The 20,654-nt window shown below is 44.6% G+C and overlaps 1 protein-coding gene across 1 annotated transcript in view; it reads left to right on the top strand.

Moving 5' to 3' along the window:
* stoml3a (stomatin (EPB72)-like 3a) overlaps nt 1-16,039 on the top strand; it is a 37,982-nt gene extending 21,943 nt beyond the window's left edge. The window contains exons 3-7 of the mRNA XM_034168441.1: nt 10,772-10,844; nt 11,058-11,140; nt 11,253-11,456; nt 15,627-15,761; nt 15,847-16,039. Coding sequence (XP_034024332.1) covers nt 10,772-10,844; nt 11,058-11,140; nt 11,253-11,456; nt 15,627-15,761; nt 15,847-16,038 — 687 coding nt within the window. The 3' untranslated portion in view covers nt 16,039. The remainder of the gene's footprint in view (nt 1-10,771; nt 10,845-11,057; nt 11,141-11,252; nt 11,457-15,626; nt 15,762-15,846) is intronic.
* Nucleotides 16,040-20,654: the final 4,615 nt, after the last annotated feature.

Raw genomic sequence — 20,654 nt, 5'->3', positions numbered from 1 at the left:
GTGGTTGGGTGAAGCCATTTATTGTCAAACAACTGTGTTTCCTCTTTTTAAATCAAAATGACAAGAGAACTACCCAAATGAACCCGATCAAAAGTTTACATACCCCTGTTCTTAATACTGTGTATTGCCCCCTTTAATATCACTGACAGCTTGGAGTGTTTTGTGGTAGTTGTGGACGAGGCTCTCTGATGGTAAAGCTGCCACTGAATATGTTTCAGACTTTATTTACATCAATTACAAAGAAATACAAACAATATGGCAATTTGCATTTTGTATCACCAGTTATCCATCTTCATGATGAAGTGGTACAGAGGAGGATTTTCTTAAAAAGACCTGAAAGTTTAGGTACAAATTGTCAGAAGGTACAGCTGAGATGCAAGCCTGGATTTGATCTGTTTTGGTGAAAGAAAATCCTTCTCTGCCCTACTCCACTATGAAGCTAAGAGTCGTGATGCAAAATGCAAAGCTTGCACTGTGCATAATTTATCCAATCACAGCCACATAAGCCCATAACTTCTCCTGGGTTGTCTGGGTGTCTTGGTGGCTTTCCTCACTCTTCTCCTTCTTGCACAGTCACTCAGTTTTTGAGAACTGTCTACTCCATGCAGATTTACCATAAAGTGCCATACTGTTTGTATTTCTTTGTAATTAATGTAAATAAAGTCCAAGACATATTCAGTGGCAGCTTTACCATCAAAGAGCCTCGTCCACAACAACCACAAAAGACTCCAAGCTGTCAGTGATGTTAAAGGGGGCAATACACAGTATTAAGAACAGGGGTATGTACACTTTTGATCAGGGGCATTTGGGTAGTTCTCTTGTCATTTTGATTTAAAAAGAGGAAACACAGTTGTTTGACAATAAATGGCTTCACCCAACCACTAACCATGAGAGAAAAAAAAAGTTTTGTGTTGTCATTCATATTCTCTTAAAAATGGTCAAAAAAGCAAAAATTCTGCCAGGGTATGTAAACTTTTAAGCACAACTGTATGTATTGAACACATCACCAGTTTTCTCAGTAAATATATTTCAAAAGGTAGTATTGGCTTGAATTTTTCACCAGATGCCTGGAACAACCCAAGTAATCTGTTGTGAAAGTGTAGTGACACGGACCCACAACAGGGGGCGCAAATGAACGGTCAATAGATGAGCCAAAAATTAACAATTTAATGTTGTGAAGGAGCACAACGAATATACAGACAATCTCAGAATATGATTACAGTCAATCCACAAAGGTGACGTGTGGGCAGGCTCGAGGATAGAAGACGTCTGTCCTGAGAAGAGCCGGAACCACACGATTTCCGCTGCCACCGAACCTGGTGAATACTGGAGCCGCCAAGTCCCAAATTCCCAGGTGATCACCGTCCCCGACTGTCGGATCTGGTACTGCTGGCGAGAACAAAAGACAGTCAAGTGTGGGTGTGTGTACACCCTGTAACAACAACGGTGGGAATGCCACCTCCACCTCTCACTCAATATGCTGCAGAGTACCGCAATGATTCCTCAGGGGAAAAGAGTGCAGTCCAGCACTCAATCAGCTCCCGCAGACAGAGGATAACAGGTACTCCTGCAAAGACTCACAATATACAGATTGATGTGTAAAACACAAACGGCTGAGTATATTACCTCCAATGAAGTACGATATCTCGGCAACGAGGTGGAGATGATGTCTGGTCTTTATGGAGTGAGATGATGTTGAGTAGATGGGTGACAGCTGTCAGGGGGTAATGAGTGACAGCTGTCACCCCCGGCTGTGTCCGTGGCGGCAGCGCCCTCTCGTGCCTGAAGCCCGCACTTCAGGCAGGGTGCCCTCTGGTGGTGGGCCGGCAGTACCTCCTCTTCTGGCGGCCCACACACAACAGGACCCCCCCCCAAACGGGCGCCTCCTGGCGCCCGACCAGGCTTGTTCGGGTGACGGTGGTAGAAGTCGGCCAGGAGGGCCGGATCCAGGATGAAGCTCCTCTTCACCCAGGAGCGTTCTTCGGGTCCATACCCCTCCCAGTCCACCAAGTACTGGAACCCCCGGCCCATCCGACGGACGTCCAGGAGCCGGCGCACCGTCCAGGCCGGCTCCCCGTCGATGATCCGAGCAGGAGGCGGCGCCGGTCCGGGAGCACAGAGGGGTGAGGTGTGGTGAGGTTTGATTCGGGACACGTGAAAAACCGGATGGATCCGCAGTGAAGCCGGGAGTTGGAGCTTTACTGCGGCAGGACTGAGGACTTTGAGGATCTTGAATGGTCCGATATATCTGTCCTGAAGTTTCGGGGAGTCCACCTGGAGGGGGATGTCCTTCGTGGAAAGCCACACCTCCTGCCCGGGCTGGTAAGCAGGGGCCGGGGATCGCCGGCGGTCAGCATGGGTCTTCGCCCTCGTCCGGGCCTTCAACAAGGCAGAACGGGCGGAGCGCCACACCCGACGGCACTTCCGCAGGTGGGCCTGGACCGTGGGCACACCGACCTCTCCCTCCACCACGGGTAACAACGGGGGCTGATACCCCAAACACACCTCAAATGGGGAGAGGCCGGTGGCAGAGGACACCTGGCTGTTATGCGCATACTCAATCCAGGCCAGATGTTTACTCCAGGCCGTCGGGTGTGCGGACGTCACACAGCGTAGAGCTTGCTCCAATGCCTGATTGGCCCGTTCTGCCTGTCCATTGGTCTGCGGATGATACCCGGACGAGAGGCTCACAGTAGCCCCCAGTTCCCGGCAGAAGCTCCTCCAGACGTGTGAGGAGAACTGGGGACCACGATCTGAGACGATGTTGGTGGGTATCCCATGCAGACGGACGACGTGGTGGACCAGGAGGTCTGCTGTCTCCTGGGCTGTTGGGAGCTTCGGGAGGGCCACGAAGTGGGCCGCCTTGGAGAATCGGTCCACTATCGTGAAGATGGTGGTGTTGCACTGGGACAGCGGGAGGCCCGTGACGAAATCCAGGCCGATGTGGGACCAGGGGCAATGAGGCACAGGTAACGGCTGGAGAAGTCCTTGGGACCTTTTATGGTCTGCCTTGCCCCTGGCACAGGTGGTGCAGGCCTGGATGTACTCCCGGACGTCGGCCTCCATAAACGCCCACCAGAAGCGCTGCTGGACAACTGCCACGGTCCTTCGCACCCCTGGATGACAGGAGAGCTTGGAACCGTGACAGAAGTCCAAGACTGCAGCTCTGGCCTCTGGTGGGACGTACAAATGGTTCTTCGGACCTGTTCCTGGGTCCAGGCTCCGTGCCAGGGCCTCCCGGATGATCTTCTCCACGTCCCAGGTGAGGGTGGCCACGATAGTGGACTCAGGCAGGATGGGATCCGGTGGATCCGGTAGTGCGGTTTTGACCTCCTCTTCGTGTACCCGGGACAAGGCATCTGACCTCTGGTTCTTGGTCCTGGGGCGATAGGTGATCCGGAAGTCAAAACGCCCGAAGAACAGTGACCAGCGGGCTTGCCTGGGGTTCAGCCGCTTGGCGGTCCTGATATACTCCAGGTTCCGATGGTCAGTGAAAACCGTGAACGGCACAGACGCTCCCTCCAACAGGTGTCTCCACTCCTCAAGAGCCTCTTTCACTGCAAGGAGTTCTCGATTGCCGACGTCATAGTTCCGTTCAGCCGGGGTCAACCTGCGTGAAAAGTAGGCACACGGGTGAAGAACCTTGTCGGTCTCTCCGCTCTGGGATAGCACGGCTCCTATCCCTGAGTCAGAGGCGTCCACTTCAACCACGAACTGGCGGCTAGGGTCGGGCTGCACCAAAACTGGCGCAGTAGAGAACCGTCGTTTCAACTCCTTGAACGCGGCTTCGCACCGATCCGACCAGGTCAAGGGGACTTTTGGAGAGGTCAGGGCTGTCAGGGGGCTAACTACCTGACTGTAGCCCTTAATGAACCTCCTATAGAAATTAGCGAAGCCGAGGAACTGTTGCAGCTTCCTACGGCTTGTTGGTTGGAGCCAATCTCTCACTGCCGCAACCTTGGCCGGATCAGGGGCGACAGAGTTAGAGGAGATGATAAACCCCAGGAAGGACAAAGACGTGCGGTGAAACTCGCACTTCTCGCCCTTCACAAACAGTCGGTTCTCTAACAACCGCTGCAGGACCTGACGTACATGCTGGACATGGGTCTCAGGATCCGGAGAAAAGATGAGAATATCGTCCAGATATACGAAGACGAATCGGTGCAGGAAGTCCCGCAAGACGTCGTTAACCAAGGCTTGGAACGTCGCGGGGGCGTTGGTGAGGCCGAACGGCATGACTAGGTACTCAAAGTGACCTAACGGGGTGTTAAATGCCGTCTTCCATTCGTCTCCCTTCCAGATCCGAACCAGGTGATATGCATTTCTAAGATCCAGCTTAGTAAAGATTTTGGCTCCATGCAGGGGGGTGAACACGGAATCCAACAATGGCAACGGGTATCGGTTGCGAACCGTAATCTCATTCAGCCCCCTGTAATCAATGCATGGACGGAGTCCGCCATCTTTCTTGCCCACAAAAAAGAAACCTGCCCCCATCGGGGAGGTGGACTTCCGGATCAGCCCAGCAGCTAATGAGTCCCAGATGTAGGTCTCCATTGATTCGCGCTCAGGTCGTGAGAGGTTGTACAGCCTGCTGGACGGGAACTCAACGCCTGGAACCAAATCAATGGCACAATCGTACGGACGGTGCGGGGGAAGGGTGAGTGCCAGATCCTTGCTGAAGACGTCAGCAAGATCGTGGTACTCAACTGGCACTGCCGTCAGATTGGGAGGGACTTTGACCTCCTCCTTAGCCTGTAAACCGGGAGGAACCGAGGATCCTAAACACACCCGATGGCAGGTTTCGCTCCACTGAACCACCATCCCAGATGGCCAATCAATCCGGGGATTGTGCTTCAACATCCATGGAAAGCCCAAAATCACGCGGGAGGTAGAAGGAGTTACAAAAAACTCAATCTCCTCCCGATGGTTTCCAGACACCACCAGAGTTACTGGTTGTGTCTTGAGTGTGATTAAAGGGAGGAGGGTGCCATCTAGTGCCCGCACCTGCAATGGCGAAGGAAGTGCCACCAGAGGGAGCCCTACCTCCCTTGCCCATCTGCTGTCTAGCAAATTCCCTTCTGACCCCATGTCCACCAGTGCTGGGGCTTGAAGGGTTAAATCCCCGCTCAGGATTGTAACTGGGAGTCGTGTGGCAATCTGTGTGTGTCTCACGTGAATGTTTTGACCCCCCCTTAGCCCAGTCTCTGAGGGCGGTTGTTGTGGCCGTTTGGGGCAGTTTTTCTGTGTGTGCTCCTTTGAGCTGCAGAGAAAACACTCCCCGCGGATCAGCCTCCTCATTTTGGCCCTGTGCGTCTCCCTAACAACGTCAGCAGGGGGAGCTGTTGCCCCACGGAGCGCTGCGGCTGTGGAGCGTGGGGAGGGCGGCCCCTTTTCGAACCCGGAGGGGAGAGGGACGGTGCGTATCCGGCCACGTCCTTCGCCACGCTCCCGACGGCCTTCCTCCAACCAATTGTCTAACCGTATAACGAGATCGATAAGCCCATCTAAATCCCGCGGGTCCTCCTTAGCTACCAGATGCTCCTTCAGGACCAATGACAGTCCGTTTATGAAGGCGGCGCGGAGCGCAACGTTATTCCAGCCGGACCTCGCAGCCACGATGCGGAAGTCGACTGCATATTCGGCTGCACACCGGCGCCCCTGTCGCATTGACAGCAGCATTGTTGAAGCGGTCTCTCCTCTGTTAGGGTGATCAAACACTGTTCTAAACTCCCCCACAAACCCAGTGTATGCTGATAACAACCGTGAGTTCTGTTCCCAGAGCGCCGTAGCCCAGGCGCGTGCCTTACCCCGAAGCAGAGCTATCACATAAGCTATTTTACTAGCATCTGACGCGTACATGACGGGACGTTGTGCGAAGACAAGCGAACACTGCATGAGAAAGTCCGCGCACGTCTCCACACAACCTTCGTATGGCTCAGGAGGGCTTATGTATGCTTCAGGGGATGGTGGGAGGGGTTGTTGAACCACCACTGGAACGTTCATATCCTGCACAGGGTCGGCAGGAGGAGGAGCTGCAGCAGCACCCTGAGCGCTCGCCGCCACCTGCGCGGAGAGAGCCTCCACCCTGCGGTTCAGGAGGATGTTTTGCTCGGTCATTTGATCCAACCGAGCCGTAAAGGCGGTGAGAATGTGCTGCAGCTCACCAATCACGCCTCCTGCAGACGCCTGCGCTCCCTGCTCTCCCATTGGTCGTTCAACAGCCGGGTGACGCCCCTTGGAGTCCATGACGCTGGCCGAGATATCCTGTTGTGAAAGTGTAGTGACACGGACCCACAACAGGGGGCACAAATGAACGGTCAATAGATGAGCCAAAAATTAACAATTTAATGTTGTCCAGCACTCAATCAGCTCCCGCAGACAGAGGATAACAGGTACTCCTGCAAAGACTCACAATATACAGATTGATGTGTAAAACACAAACGGCTGAGTATATTACCTCCAATGAAGTACGATATCTCGGCAACGAGGTGGAGATGACGTCTGGTCTTTATGGAGTGAGATGATGTTGAGTAGATGAGTGACAGCTGTCAAGGGGTAATGAGTGACAGCTGTCACCCCCGGCTGTGTCCGTGGCGGCAGCGCCCTCTTGTGCCTGAAGCCCGCACTTCAGGCAGGGCGCCCTCTGGTGGTGGGCCAGCAGTACCTCCTCTTCTGGCGGCCCACACACAACATAATCCATACATACAACAAAATCAAAACAAATAAGTATAGAAATTAAGTTATCTGTAATAAAATGGAATAAGACAGGGAAAGAAATATTTAACACATTCACTGAAATTTATTAAATACTTAATTCAAAAGCCTCTGTTGATAGTAACAGCTTCAAGACACCTCCTGTATGGAGAAACTAGTCACATGCATTGTTCAGGTGTGATTTTGTCCCATTCTTCCACACAAACAGTCTTCAAATCCTGAAGGTTCTGTGCGCCTATTCTATGAACTCTGATCTTTAGTTCTTTCCATAGATTTTCTATTGATTCAAGTCAGCTGATTGGCTCTAGCAGCTTTATTTTTGGTCTCTGAAACCAATTTAAAGTTTTCTTGACTGTCTGTTTGGGATCATTTTGCCAGTGCTGGATGCTGAAAACAGCCCCACACCATGATGTTCCCACCGCCAAACCTCACTGTTATGGTGTTTTTGGGGTAATGTGCAGTGCCACTGTGTGTATTATGGCATCCAAAGAGTTCAACTTTGGTCTCATCTGACCAGACTATATTGTAGTATTTCACAGACTTGCCTAAATGTTACATAGCAAACTTTGCACAAGCTTCACTGTGCTTTTACATGTATGGCTGTGGCAGTTGAAGGCATTACTTATTGTTTTCTTTGAAGCAATTGTCCCTGCTAATTCCAGGTTTTTCTGAAGCTCTCCACAAGTGGGCGTTGGCTCTTGGACAACTTTTCTGGTAATTCTTTTCAGTCTTCTCTCAGAAATCTTGCAAGGTGCACCTGGTCATAGCTGGTTTATGGTGAAATTCGGCTTCCGTCACCATCACTCCACTGAGTCAGCAATCTGTGTGTTTTTAGAAAAGGTTAAGTATATGTTGGACAAAAACGTGTATGTAGGTGCTGTGTTTCTTGACCTTAGAAAGGCATTTGACACAGTAGACCACCAAATACATCTGAAAAAACTTACATATTTCAATTTCTCATCTGAATCAATACAATGGTTTGAATCTTATTTAACAAAAAGAGTACAATGTGTCGCTGTAAATGGTTCTAAATCTCCGTTTCTTAACAACCCAGTCGGTGTCCCAGAAGGATCAATCGTTGGACCTTTGCTGTTCTCGCTGTACATAAATGACTTACCAGATGTGTACAAATATTTCAATGCACAAATATACGTGGATGATGTGGTCATTTTTACTCAGAAATAATGTGAAAGATATTGCCTCAAAACTCACGGACGTGTTACACAATATACAACACTGGTTAAATGACACTTGCCTGCAGTTGAATACAAAAAAAAAAAAAACACAGTATGTATGATGTTTAGCAAACGTCCCACTGACATTAGAAGGTCCAATGTGTTTTTTGACGGGGAGGAGCTGGAGCTGGTATCCCAGTTTAAATATCTTGGACCTTCAAAAAACATATTAAAAAGTCAAAAACACCAGTAAATTTTAAACATACGAGGGCTGTCAATAAAGTAACGGTCCTTTTTATTTTTTTCAAAAACTATATGGATTTCATTCATATGTTTTTATGTCAGACATGCTTGAACCCTCGTGCGCATGCGTGAGTTTTTCCACGCCTGTCGGTGACGTCATTCGCCTGTGAGCACTCCTTGTGGGAGGAGTCGTCCAGCCCCTCGTCGGAATTCCTTTGTCTGAGAAGTTGCTGAGAGACTGGCGCGTTGTTTGATCAAAATTTTTTCTAAACCTGTGAGACACATCAAAGTGGACACGGTTCGAAAAATTAAGCTGGTTTTCAGTGAAAATTTTAACGGCTGATGAGAGATTTTGAGGTGATTCTGTCGCTTTAAGGACTTCCCACAGTGCGAGACGTCGCGCAGCGCTCTCAGGCGCCGTTGTCAGCCTGTTCAAGCTGAAAACCTCCACATTTCAGACTCTATTGATCCAGGACGTCGTGAGAGAACAGAGAAGTTTCAGAAGAAGTCGGTTTCAGCATTTTATCCGGATATTCCACTGTTAAAGGAGATTTTTTTAATGACGGACGCAGCCGCCGTGACGCTCTGCCACAGGAAAAACACCTCTGTTGAAAGCCTTAAGGACAAGTTGGAACATGTCCTGCCTGTTAAACAATTTCTCATATACTCACTCCACTGAAAGCCATCAAAAGCCGCCTGGATTTTACAAATGGTTATCAACATGGAGGTGTTTTTCCTGTGCCGCCGCACCGCGTCGGCTGCGTCCCGACGCGCGGACCCGTCTGCACGTCTTTCATTAAAAAAATCTCCTTTAACAGTGGAATATCCGGATAAAATGCTGAAACCGACTTCTTCTGAACCTTCTCTGTTCTCTCACGACGTCCTGGATCAATAGAGCCTGAAATGTGGAGGTTTTCAGCTTGAAACAGGCTGACGACGGCGGCTGAGAGCGCTGAGCGACGTCTCGCACCATGGGAAGTCCTTAAAGCGACAGTATCACCTCAAAATCTCTCATCAGCCATTAAAATTTTCACTGAAAACCAGCTTAATTTTTCGAACCGTGTCCACTTCGATGTGTCTCACAGGTTTAGAAAAAATTTTGATCAAACAACGCGCCAGTCTCTCAGCAACTTCTCAGACAAAGGAATTCCGACGAGGGGCTGGACGACTCCTCCCACAAGGAGTGCTCACAGGCGAATGACGTCACCGACATGCGTGGAAAAACTCACGCATGCGCACGAGGGTTCAAGCATGTCTGACGTAAAAACATATGAATGAAATCCATATAGTTTTTGAAAAAAATAAAAAGGACCCTTACTTTATTGACAGCCCTCGTATACATCCCTCTCTAACAACTAATGCAGCCAAAATGTATCTCTTTTGCATGGTTTTCTCACATATTGACTACTGTTTCACTAACTAGGCATTTGCAGCTACATCGGTATTAAAATCCATAGAGCAGCTGTATAATAGAGCAGTTAAGATATATGATAGACAATCTAATTGTTATCATCACTGTAAGATTCTGGAAAAGCATACGTTTCTAGACTTTGAAAATCTGAAGGTATTCAAATATGCCTGCTTCATATATAAATGTTTACATGGACCAGCACCAACTCCTGTTAAAGAATTCATCCACATAAAAAGATTCCCAGGGTATGGTACAAGAGCAGACACAAGAGGCGACTGTGAGATCACTCATAGAAGGACCACCTTTGGTCAGAACGTATTATCCATAAAAGGTGGGCAAGCTTGGAACAACCTCCCAGTCACAATCAGGGAGAGCACCACTTTCAGTACTTTCAAAGGACAACTGAAAGCTTGGTTACTGGCAAATCAGACACACAACCATCTGTAGCCTAAAAACAATTCAACTGTGGAGGCACCATTCGAGTTTTTATTTATTTATTTTTTGTTATATGTACACAATGCCCTTGTGTACTTTATGTTATTAAACATTTTAGTAGTCTTTATACAATAAACTTGTGTATGACACCCTGTGCAATATTTACACTTGTGCATGTGCAAATGAGTGTATTGGGCAACGTGCAATACAACCTAGTACTGTAATGCGTAATTCAACCAGGCACTGAAGCACTTCGCACGTAGCACTTGTCACTTTAATACAGTACTTTTGCACCTCGACACCCATCATAAAACTCTTTTGGTTCCTTTATATGTGTGGATTACTTGGGATGTTACCGACACCTGGTGGAACCACCATGTCAGTAGAATCTTTATGAATATATTTACTGAGAAAAAGAGTGATGTGTTCAATACTTATTTTACCTGTTCTATGTACAGTAGGTTAATCTCCCTAAAGAGATTGGTGGCAGAAACTAAACTGTAGTCACGCTAAAGACATTCAACCAGTTCAATCCTGCAAGAGGGTAGTTATTGGGATGGTGCAAGGATTAATTCCCATTGAATGCACCAGTACATAACTGTTCCTGTATGCCATAATCTGATATGATTTGCAGTTGGAGAAACTACATTTGCATAGCAGGTCGATGATTGTTGATACTGGTCAAGTAGCCACATTGCACAGACTGGTAGTTTAATCTAGTTCATTTCTACATTGGTGTTGCCTCATTCTTTCTAATTGAATCTTTCTTGGCTTAATGTTTCTTTACATTCAGATTGTAAAGGAGTATGAGCGAGCTGTCATTTTCAGACTGGGTCGAATAACGGACAGGAAACCCAAAGGACCAGGTTGGTCATTGAACACATAGTACACATTGTGGGACCTCCAGAAACTGATCCCCCCCCCCCCCCCCCCCCCCTTTTTTTTTAAAAGTCTGTTTAGAAAGTTAGTTTTAAATTATGACACAACAGTAACAAACTAATATTTTCAGCAGTAAAGCACCATCCAGTATCGCTACTGACTATAATAGATACAATTTAAGTATCTTTACCTCTTTCTAGGACTTTTCTTTGTTCTGCCTTGCACGGATACCTTTGTGAAAGTTGATTTAAGAACAGTGTCTTTTGACATCCCTCCACAAGAGGTGAGATTTTCTACATTTGTTCTGTTTTTGGAAGCTCAGATATCCTTATTGTCTCTCTTGATAATTCCACACCAGTTACAGTAGCATCATGACAGCAGTTTTATCATTTCAGATCCTAACTAAAGACTCAGTGACCGTGTCTGTGGATGGTGTAGTGTACTTCCGGATTCATTGCCCCATCTCATCTGTGGCCAATGTATCTAATGCACACTCATCCACACGGCTGCTGGCTCAAACCACCCTGAGGAATGTGCTCGGCACCAAGAACCTGACTGAACTCTTAAGTGACAGAGAGGGCATATCACTGAGCATGCAGGTGAGGATGAACCAGGTGTGGCAAATGAATAATAATAAAAATGTGTCCAGGCAGAAATCCCTGTTGTACACACCTCCATACATATCTAGATAGATAGATAGATAGATAACGTAACACAGCCCCATAATGTAGACTATGGTGAGACTTTATTCCAAGAAACATCTCATTATTTCACTTGCTGCTTTAAACTCTGCCTACTTTGCTAAAGTACTTTCTTATGTGGGTTCTGATGTGACCACCAAATGCAGAGAACCAGCAGGATGTGTCCAAACAGTGGTCTTTAATCTAAGCCCAAAATGCAGTCCAATGTCATACATAGGTGATTCAATTATTCAAAATACAAATCAAAAATCAAATAGCAGGGTCAGAGGTCACAACAGAAAATGCTGGTCTACGAGGTATCTTATAAAACTAACCAGCAGTTTTATAAAAAAAAAAACTATATGGATTTGATTGACATGCGATTACACCAATCATGCTTGAACCCTCGTGCGCATGCGTGAGTTTTTTCACGCGTGTCGGTGACGTCATTTCCCTGTGGGCAGGCCTTGAGTGAGATGTGGTCCAGCCCTCTCGGCTGAATTCCTTTGTTTCACACACTGCTCGAGACGGCGCGCGTTGCTTTATCAAACTTTTTTCTGGACCTGTGAGGAATATCCGAGTGGACACTATTCGAGAAATTCAGCTGGTTTACGGTGAAAAGTTTAACAGCTGATGAGAGATTATGGGGTGTTTCTGTCGCTGTAAGGACTTCCCACGGAGCGGGACGTCACGCAGCGCTTCCAGGCGCCGTCGTCGGCCTGTTTCAAGCTGAAATCATCCTAATTTAAGGCTCTGTTGACCCAGGACGTCGTGAGAGAACAGAGAAGATTCAGAAGAGGCCGGCATGAGGAGTTTATGCGGACATTCCACTGTTTAAGGACATTTTTTAATGAAAGACATGCGCGCAAATTCGCCGAGTCGTTTCCGTGATGACTCGGCAAATCTGTGTGCGCCGCGACAGGAAAAACACCTTCGTGTTGAAAACCATTTGTAAAATTCAGGCGGCTTTTGATGGCTTTCAACAAGTGAGTAACTGAGAAATTGTTTAACAGCTTGGGCATGTTCCAACTTGCTCGTTAAGGTTTCCAACGGAGGTGTTTTTCCTGTCGCGACCCCCCGCGGTCGGGTCCGGCCCGACATGCGACTCTGCCCACACGTTCTTTCATTACAAAATGTCTGTTAACAATGGAATGTCCGAATAAACTCCTCATGCCGACTTCTTCTGAAAGTTCTCTGTTCTCTGACGACTTACTGGGTCAACAGAGCCTGAAATGTGGAAGTTTTCAACTTGAAACGGCGAGACGCTGCTGCCTCGAAGCGCAGATCGCTGTAAGGCACCGTGGGCCGTCCTTACGGCGACACTACCAGACCAAAATCTCTCATCAGCCGTTAAAATTTTTTACCGAAAACCAGCTGAATTTATCGAATGGTGTCCACTCAGTTGTGCCTTACAGTTTTGAAAAAATTTTGATCAAACAAAGCAGCAGTCTCTGAGCCATTCCTAAACAATGAAAAAAACGACGAGCGGGTGGACGACTCCTCACTCAAAGACTGCCCACAGGCGAACGACGTAACTGACAGGCGTGAAAAAACTCTCATCTATGTCTGATGTAATCACACGTGATTCAAATCCATATGGTTTTTGAAACAAATAATAAGGTCGGATACTTTTCTAATAGACCTCGTAAACCATAAGACTTGACTTGGGAGACATAAACACAAAGAAATACGAATGACAAAGACAATTGACATACCAGCAACCAGGAACCTGAAAAGCAGGGTTTAAGTAGACTGGGAGGTGATTACAAGTGACCTCAGGTTCACTGATGGCTGAATGCGTTCAGGTGTGAGCGCAAACAGGAACAAGGCAAACCAAACAAGAACAGAGAAGACTGTGTCAAAGACTGAAACCGGATACACACTTAAAGAATAAACCAGAACTAAAAATACAACAGTCACCAGGATGAACCCAGAAACAATTACTACAACATAGAACACAAAGTTAACCAAAAGTGGAATTACTTTAGAATAAATGCAAAACTGAGAACACACCACTAGATACTAAAAAACACAGAGGAGAGACAGCAGGGACATGATCCACAATAGTATGTTCATAATAACTGAAACATAAAGCAACCAGAGGGCTCCTTGATGATTTTTTTTTTTCGTTTGTTGCACTGTATTTTGAAAGCACTTTGCTAATAAAGATAAAAAGTGCAACACCAATAAATGTTTCTGTCACAAAGATGTTATATATATATATATATATATATATATATATATATATATATATATATATATATATATATATATATATATATATATATATATATATATACGAGGTCTATTAGAAAAGTATCCAACCTTATTATTTTTTTCAAAAACCATATGGATTTGAATCACGTGTGATTAGGTTCAGGTCTGAAAAGGTCTCAATCACAGTCTCAACGGAGAGCTGTGATTTGGACACGGAACTTGAAACAGCTACCACCCGTTCCGGTTAGCGATGTGTATCGTTGCCAGCTTATTGACTGTGAACAGACAGATGAAAGAATCAAGCAACACAAATGTGAGGGTGGCTATCGGATGTTTGCTGACCCTCATGTGGACCTCATATGGCTTGGAAGTATCGAAGCAGACTTCGTTTACATATGAAGCCATATGAAACTGGATCGGCACCAGACAACAGAATGATATTCTACATGGCTGCTGTGTATGAACGCAGGAGAAGTGGGAGTTACCTCCTCATTACAATGGGTGGACTTGTTCTCACGACCAGCTCCTATTGGCTTTACCTGCGATAGAGTGGTGGTCCACCCATATCACGTGCTCGGAAAGTAGTGTTGTTTTTCCGTAATTATTGTATAGCCTTGCCTTAAGCGCCTTGGGGCAACTGTTTGTTGTGATTTGGCGCTATATAAATAAAATTGATTTGATTTGTTTAACTTTAGGCCATGTGACTAGACTGGTTCACACACAAATAGGACAAAACAAGACTTTGCAGCTGTATTTTCTCATGTAGGCATGAGAAGTGATTGTGTCTTACCATAAAAACAGTGGGAACACCGTTTCTGAGACCTCACCTTATGTAACCTTAGCACGAATACAACAATGCATTATTCTAAAGTGTTAAAATCAGTGATATGTAACATAAATGCCTCTGACTTAACATTAACACCATTAAAAAGGTGAATGAATCCAGACCGCATTCCTAAAGATCTACTGTACGGTGAGCTGGCAGAGGGCACTTGTTTGGCTGGTCGACCACGCCTGCGCTTCAATCATGTATGCAAGCACATGAAAATGTGCAGCATTATCATCACCATGTGGGAGCAGTGTGCACAGGACATGCAGCCTGGCCTCTTATTATCAGAACAGGTGCACAGAGGGCTGAGCAGGAGAGGAACCAAGGCATTGCTGAACAACGAGCTAGGAGGAAGGAACGACAGTGGCAGCTTCAGCAGGCATCACAGTACACGTGCAACAAATGCAGCAGAGATTGTCACTCGCGCATTGGACTGATAAGTCATTCATGCTGGTGCAGGTAGAAACAAAAGACAAAAATTTCCTGTATATTTGTATTGTCCATTGTGTCAGTAGCATGGCCCTTTGAGTCTGGTCTGCTTGAGGTTTCTTCCTCAAATCAGAGTTGTTTCCTTGCCACTGTCACCTGTGTGCCTGCTCTCGGGCAGCTTTGTTGTGATTTGGCACTATATAAATGAAATAAATTAAAATTGTCTTGAAAAAGTGTAAAAAAAGAAGAAGCAAAAAACACAGATGCCAAGAAGATTAAAATGTATTTTGTGAAGGTTAATTGACCCCTTGTTAACTTGATGAGTTATGAATGTCTAAAATATTAAATAAGGTACATGGACCATGTGCATTTAAAATATTTGCACAGATTAACCAGAAGAATTAGTAAAAAATAAAGGGAGTAAAATTTAACTTCATGTGACTGGAAATGGTGAGCGTGTGCATGTGTTGGTCTGTCGATATGTCAGCCCTGTGACTGACTGCCGGCCTGTTTGAGGTAATGACCAGTGCATAGGCTGCAGTCCCCCAACATTAACTGGAAGAAGCAGGTTTAGAAAATGAATGAATGAGTGGAAATTTAACATTTTCCTGCAGGAGGCGCTGGATGAAGCCACTGATCCATGGGGCATAAAGGTGGAGCGTGTAGAAATCAAGGATGTGAAGCTTCCTCAGCAGCTGCAAAGGGCCATGGCGGCAGAGGCAGAGGCTAGCCGGGAAGCCAGGGCAAAGGTCAGCCTGCCTGAAAGCTGACCGTCACACCAACTCACTTCTAACGAGAGGACATCAGGAGTTGATCGTTACTTCTGTGTTTCAGATCATCGCTGCAGAGGGAGAGATGAAGGCCTCCCGAGCGCTGAAAGAAGCCTCTATGGTCATTTCGGAGTCACCTTCTGGTCTCCAGCTGCGATACCTGCAGACCCTCAACACCATCGCAGCAGAGAAGAACTCTACCATCATCTTCCCTTTGCCCATTGATATTATACAAGCATTTACGCAAAGGAAGTGAAAAATTGTATCACTAAATCCAAGGTTTCAGCTTCATCATTTCAAAATTAAAACAACCTCGTAAGGCTGAAAACTAGAGTTTGAGGTCGCAGTTGTGCAATTAAACACAATAAGTTCCTTTTGCATCAGATTTGTACCGCTTCAGTGGTATAGTCCAAAAGACTACACCTGCATATTCACTTTTTAATATAAATATATTTTTCATAACCTGTGCTCCATCTATGTTACTTATCTCTTTATAAAATGATATGTATATAGCAGAATAATTAATATTTAATTGGGTCCTATAATTCACATTTTCAGTGACCTAAAAGATGTCATCAAGTGGCTTTAAATTAGATATTTTTGGTTGGCACCATAAATAATCCATAAGCACGGGAGCGATTCATCCCATCAAAACATTTTTTCAGGTCTTATCATATTCTGCCATTATTAATTACTTTGTTCGAGGAAGCAACTGATGTTAGATAACCTTTTGACTTGGATGGGCAGTCACCGTGTCGTGTTCTTCAACACTTCCATAAAATGGACTTCTCATCTATTTTGGTCCCGCCCATAGACTGTAAATATACTGGACAAAGCATGCGTGACATCACCCATAGACCCGGAACAGCCGATATGAAGGTTGTGTCTGGTCCATGTTCACAGCAGCTGTATGATGAAGTCATTAATGCATAAAGGGGTGCGGCACGCCCAAACACACCCCTGTCTTCGAATCCAAACCGCCTGTGTTCGGGTGTTAAATCAAATTCTTGTGGACTGCGTGATGGTTCTCCTAATGGTTACTTTGCTGTGGACATTAAAAGTTATGAGCCGTTTATTTTCTCAGTAATTGTACATTAAGTGGACCTAATGGATGAACCAACAGCTGCTGAAAGAGTTGATGCCATTAGGGTGCAATGTTAAATCTGATGAGAATTTCACTTAGCATGAATGTTGCAACAGAGACATCTTAGATGATCAGTTAGGATGTATCACCACAACAAGCCATATTATTCCAGATGTTTGTAATAAAACAACAGTCTCCCAGCCACATCGAGCGGACGCTAAGATAATTCACAGAGATGTGCAGCACAGCCGCTGTCCCTCAAAGCAACCACACCCCAAATTTACAGAATTATGACTTAAAACGTCTTAAACTACAAAGTTAGAAAAAAATTCATCCCCCATACAGTTGTTATGGAGGCAGAAACTATAGAGACTAAAACCAGTTTTTGTACCAGGCTGTGAACATGTTTATTTCTGCTATAAAGTTGTACATTTTAACACAGCGTCCTTTGGGAAAATGCTGTTTTGAAGCCAGACTCAAGGAACTGCACTTCCACGTTGGCTTCATCTGACACCATCACAGTTTACCGCTTGGTCCTGCCTAGCTGGCAGCAGAGGGACCATTGTCTTGTCACTACAAAATACCCACTATAACTGAAAATGAATGACAGCGCGTTGCTTTGCTTGTCACTGCGGTTGCTTACAGCTGTGCTGTTCTGTGTAAATCTAATATATTTGCTATTTTTACATCTGCCAAGGATGTAATCAAATCATCAGCGTTTATTTGTCTGTCTGATTTTTAGCAGGATTACATCAAAACTACTGCACAGATTTTAACGAAATTTTCACCACAGATATTAGGTCATCTGAATTCTGGATCAAGATTTCCCTTTATGTAGGCTTTGAAGGATTACTTCAGAACTACGCCACAGATTCTGACCAAATTTGCACCAGAGATAGATATTAGGCCATGGAAGACCCTCCTGAATTTTGGAGGTGATCTGGATCCAGATACTTGATCAAGATTTAACTTTACATAAGCTTTGAAAAATTACATCAAAAATACTACACGGATTCTCACCAAATTTGCACCACAGATAGATATTAGGGCATGGAAGACTCCACTGAATTTTGGAGGTGATCCAGGATCGGGTTGGCAGACGTCAGAAATCTCTGATTGCTCTTGTTCATATATGTTGTAAAGGTTAGTGAGACAAACAGTTCCAAAGCTAAAAATGCTATTTTTATAATGTTAATACCTCTAAAACAATTTAAAACACATCGTAACATCTAACTAGCAATGCAGGAACATCACTGTGAAAGACGGATGGAAGCAAATCAAGTGAACTTTGGTTCTGTTAGTCAAGAATGGAGGAAAAAAACTCATCGGGGCCGTGTTGGGTTTCCTCGTCCTTTATAAATACATCATTATACGTAACCAGTGATTGAACCTTTCACATCTGCGCCCCCCAGCAGCTTCCAGCTTCTCTGAACTCTGCTCCAGTTGCATTAGTTTTATTTTTACTTCTGAAAGTCTGGTTTCGCTTTTGTTGAGTAGTGTCACGTCTTTATTTTTAGGTCCATTTTTTTTTTTCCGGTTGAACGTTGTAGATGTCCGTCCACCCGATCTTGGATAAGCAGCTGAAGATGAGTGAGTGTGTGTGTGTTGCACATGTACTTTAGGATATCGACTCACCTGCTTTGAGAAAGTTCTTCACCCTCTTTCTTTTGTACTTTCCCATTTGAAGCCAAGTTCTTGAATAAATTCTTGATCATGTCTCAATATAACTCGTAAATTTTTTAATAAACTAAAAACCTATAAACTACCTTTGTTTTCAGGCATTTACTTGAATTTCACCTTTTACTATTTTGTAAACTAAATTTCAGTGAATGCTGTTTTTAGCACATTCACACCCACCGCATGCTCTGGGTGTGTCACATTTTATTTGTATGAAAAATGATGTAAAATTCTACTGATAACTGTCACAGATCAATAATAGCATCCTGGTTGATCAGGTCATTACAGTGACCTAGCATATCATATTTACTCGGGACATTTTCTTAACTTTAGAAAAGTGGAAGCACATACCCTCTAATGAATGCATGAATGAATCCATCGCACGCGCTTTAACACAATAACCTAAATAATGATACATGTTCTCATCTTGTAACTCAAGATTAAAAGGGAATGAGGATAAATCTTTTTCAAATGTTGTAACTTTTGTGCACCGTACAACAAAATGTTTTTGTTTTGCCTGTCCCATAGATGTAGTGCTGGAGATAACAGAATATTTAGAGGAATCCTTCAAATGGTGATATAAGCGCCAAAGTTTGCACAAATACCCGTTAGACATTACTCTTTTGAAAAAACTGGGTATCCACTTGAATTTTGACTCAGCGGCCAGGTAGGGGTCAATTGAAGAATTATACAGGGGTCAAAATTAAAAAATGTTCCAATCATATTGAAAGCTATACCACATTATTTGTCTGAACATAGATATTCCAAAAAGGTATAGTTTGGATAATCTATGAATGTTATGGGGTAAAAACAGCAAGACTGGTGACAAAGGTCAGCTTTAGTTTGTACAGGGGTCAGGAGTTAAAGTTGCTCCAAATATTGTAAAATGTGATACAAATTATTGGTTAATAGGGTTTTTAAAAAGGAATCGTTTGCACCATGTCTCATGCTTAGTTATCACGTTACAGGGCAGCATATGTCACATGCCATAGAATCCAATGGACGTTGACATTGTTTGACATGCATTTAACAGTCAAAACTATTCCATTTATTAATCCTATTAGTTCAACCAATAATTTGCACTTTTTTTTAACCAAAATTGGAGCAACTTTAACTTCTGAACCCTGTACAAACTGAAATTGACCTTTGTCACCATTTTTAATGTTTTTACCCCATAACTCAATAACATTCAGTCACAGATTGTCCAAACTATACCTTTCTGGAATCTTTGTGATCAGACATATAATGTGGTGTAGCTTTCAATGTGATTGGAGCATTTTTAAATTTTTACCCCTGTGCAATTCTTAAATTGACCCCTACCTGGCCGCCTATTGAAAATTCAAGTGGCTACTCAGTTTTTTCAAAAGACTAATCTCTAAAGATTATGTGTGCCAATTTTGGTGCTTGTTTCCAGAAATGAACGACTGTTAGTTATCTGTGCCACTGTGTCTGCCACCTGCTGGACTGATGCTGTATTAGCTGTGGGTGTGCTTGTCAGTGAGACAATTTCTACAGAGAAATGTGCTAAATGCAGAGAAAGCCATTTTCTGATTAACAGCAGTTATGTTCTAAAAGCAAAAAAACAAAAACAAAAAACGTGGCCCTACATCCACACAAGCAAGCACAAAATATTTTTGTATGAATTTAGTCATGAAAGAAAAAGAAAGCGAAGGAGACGGTCAAGAGAGGCACGCAGTGAATGTGCTGAGAACGTTTCTGCTCAGACATTTACAGTATCACCAGAAAAAAGAACGTCATTTTGTTTATAGTTATGTTCTCAAACTCAAATAACTAACCCACAGACACCACTGGAGGGCCATATCTCTCAGCCAATGCTGCTTGGGTACTGCAAATTAAAATGGAAATTTGTTGCAGTGTAGTATAGTTTATGACATTTATGTTTTCACCCATGTTTATCTGTTAGTGAACAGTCTGTAACCTACAATTTTTCAAAAATCATACTTTTTTTAAACTGAGGATTCATATCCTGATAGGCAAGAACTGATTCAATTTTCAAGGTCATTGGTCAAAGTCAGGAAAATCTTGGAAAAATCTCTAAACATTGAACAAATATTCAAAAATTCACAACTGTCAAAAGAGATCAAATTTCT

Source organism: Thalassophryne amazonica, chromosome 4 (genome assembly GCF_902500255.1).
Source record: "Thalassophryne amazonica chromosome 4, fThaAma1.1, whole genome shotgun sequence".
Taxonomy (NCBI): Eukaryota; Metazoa; Chordata; class Actinopteri; order Batrachoidiformes; family Batrachoididae; genus Thalassophryne; species Thalassophryne amazonica.
Note: the sequence above shows the minus strand (reverse complement) of the source record. Positions and strands in the feature narration are given on the sequence as shown.